This window comes from Ursus maritimus, unplaced genomic scaffold, assembly GCF_017311325.1.
Source record: "Ursus maritimus isolate PB19 unplaced genomic scaffold, ASM1731132v1 scaffold_27, whole genome shotgun sequence".
Taxonomy (NCBI): domain Eukaryota; kingdom Metazoa; phylum Chordata; class Mammalia; order Carnivora; family Ursidae; genus Ursus; species Ursus maritimus.
Window position 1 is genome coordinate 28862554 of NW_024425230.1, and position 2317 is coordinate 28864870.

Below are 2317 nucleotides of genomic sequence, written 5' to 3' on the forward strand. Positions count from 1 at the left end.
AGGCGTAAGTCTGAATGAGAGGAAACGATTACCGCACTAGGGGATATACTTTTGGTAACTTAAGACCTCGCGAAAGTTTAAAACGAAAACAAACCCGTGTCCCCCTCCCCGCCCGCCGCCACACCACCGGCCTTTCTTCGCTACTTCTTCCCGGTTTCTTCAGCCAACGCGAAAAGAAACGCGAGACAGAGATGTGGGGCGTGGCTCCTCTCTGACCAATGGAAATAGAGGGCGTGGCCTTGAGCCTTTCTCCCTTTGGCCCAGGGTCCCCGAGGCGGAAGTCGCCCGGCTGATAGTACGCGCTCTTATCCTGGGGTTTTGCGGCACACGGAGCCGCCATCATGGTGCGGAAGCTTAAGTTTCACGAGCAGAAGCTGCTGAAGCAGGTAGACTTCCTGAACTGGGAGGTCACTGACCACAACCTGCACGAGCTGCGCGTGTTGCGGCGTTATCGGCTGCAGCGGCGGGAGGACTACACGCGCTACAACCAGCTGAGCCGGGCTGTGCGCGAGCTGGCGCGGCGCCTGCGCGACTTACCCGAGCGCGACCCGTTTCGCGTGCGCGCCTCGGCCGCACTGCTGGACAAGTTGTATGCTCTCGGCCTGATTCCCACGCGTGGCTCGCTTGAGCTCTGCGACTTCGTCACGGCCTCGTCTTTCTGCCGCCGCCGCCTGCCCACAGTGCTCCTGAAGCTGCGTATGGCGCAGCACCTCCAGGCCGCCGTGGCCTTCGTGGAGCAGGGCCACGTGCGCGTGGGCCCCGACGTGGTCACCGACCCCGCCTTCCTGGTCACGCGCAGCATGGAGGACTTTGTCACCTGGGTTGACTCGTCCAAGATCAAGCGGCATGTGCTGGAGTACAATGAGGAGCGCGATGACTTCGATCTGGAGGCCTAGCGGGCCGTCCCACCCACGGCTGGATTTCATAGATGGGAAGGCTGAGACCTGATGTTTGAGATTCTGTGAGGGCGCTCTCCCCGCGAGTGTGTCAGCCAGGCCTTGGTTCTTACGAACTTGGCCCCTCGGCAGCAGGCCACGCACAGAGACAAAGGGTACGGCTGTTTTCCATGAATTTGTGTTAGTCCTTGAATATTGATAACTAAATGACTGATCTAAGAGACACTGGGAAGCAGTTTTGTGCAGCAGTACGGAATTGTTAGATTATGTGCCTGAAACATTGTAGTTTGAAGGAACTTTGCTCCCCACCCCTTTCACTTAGTTTTCTCTTTATTATCTTATAGCGGGACAATTTGGTTGGGTCTATTTAATTCGAATACTTATTCTGGTTTTGTGATTATGTACAGACGATGGAGAATTTGGTCTCAAGTTTTCATAAAATGGGTGAGACTGTAGTGTTGTGGGTGTCCTCCCTTGCCTAAAGGAAGACTTCCTCATGCCATAATAAATCGTATGTGCTTTATATTTGCAAATTTTTGTCTGTCTGGTTTTCTCATCTAGGTTCACATCTGGGCTTGGCTCAAGAACCCAGTAGGAAAGAAGAGGGTCAGCAGCGACCGCGTGTGGGTGAGGCCTGCCACAGGGGGGCATGTGGAGGTTGCAGGATGTTGTACAGGGCTGGACAAATTTGTCAGTTTACCAATCCCTTCCTCGGAATGAGTGTTTTGGCAGAGATCTTCCCCACAGGACTTCCTGTTGATATTCCAGCCCCAGGAAATACCATACTAGAGGGCTGAAATGTTTGCTGTTTGCTTGCCTAAGGAAATAATCACCCTGTAGCTTGGCCATCTAGTGGTTAGAAGTGGCCCAGGAGGTTCCTGGAAACATGTTCTTCGTGGTAAGGAATTGGAGAATAGGGAGACTACCTCTTTTTACCCAAGACTTACACAAGGAGAAAAAGTAGGATGCCAAGACCAATAGATTGTGTGTCTTCTCCATTTCCCCAGGTGAAAGTGAGCGTTTGGTAGAGAAGCAAGGGAAGGGGACACTGGATGATAAAAGCAAATGCCTCGGGGCGCCTGGGTGGCACAGTGGTTAAGCGTCTGTCTGCGGCTCAGGTCGTGATCCCGGCGTTGTGGGATCGAGCCCCACATCAGGCTCTTCCGCTGTGAGCCTGCTTCTTCCTCTCCCACTCCCCCTGCCCACTCCCCCTGCTTGTGTTCCCTCTCTCGCTGGCTGTCTCTATCTCTGTCGAATAAATAAATAAAATCTTTAAAAAAAAAAAAAAAGCAAATGCCTCTACTATATATGCGTCAGGCACATCTGTAAGTGTATTACATGAATTAATCTGTTTAATCCTCCCAAAAATGCTAAGGAGTGGGGAATCCAATTATCCTCTGCTTTTCAGATGAGGGAACTGA

At 52.6% G+C, this 2317-nt stretch overlaps 1 protein-coding gene across 2 annotated transcripts; it reads left to right on the forward strand.

Moving 5' to 3' along the window:
- Positions 1 to 253: 253 nt before the first annotated feature.
- IMP3 (IMP U3 small nucleolar ribonucleoprotein 3) lies at positions 254 to 2061 on the forward strand. 2 transcript variants are annotated; one of them, XR_005838119.1, is made up of 2 exons: positions 254 to 1051; positions 1458 to 2061. XR_005838119.1 is itself a non-coding variant. In XM_008708453.2 (1 exon), the coding sequence occupies exon 1, from the start codon at positions 342 to 344 to the stop codon at positions 894 to 896; it is 555 nt and encodes a 184-aa protein (XP_008706675.1). In that variant the 5' UTR covers positions 254 to 341; the 3' UTR covers positions 897 to 1429. The 2 variants fall into 2 exon arrangements, 1 of the variants encoding a protein (XP_008706675.1); XM_008708453.2 differs by lacking the exon at positions 1458 to 2061 and having other exon boundaries at positions 254 to 1429.
- The last annotated feature ends 256 nt before the right edge of the window (positions 2062 to 2317 follow it).

Excerpts from the sequence above, each read along its gene's own strand:
- IMP3 (XM_008708453.2), top strand. The coding sequence starts at position 342 with ATGGTGCGGAAGCTTAAGTTTCACGAGCAGAAGCTGCTGAAGCAGGTA.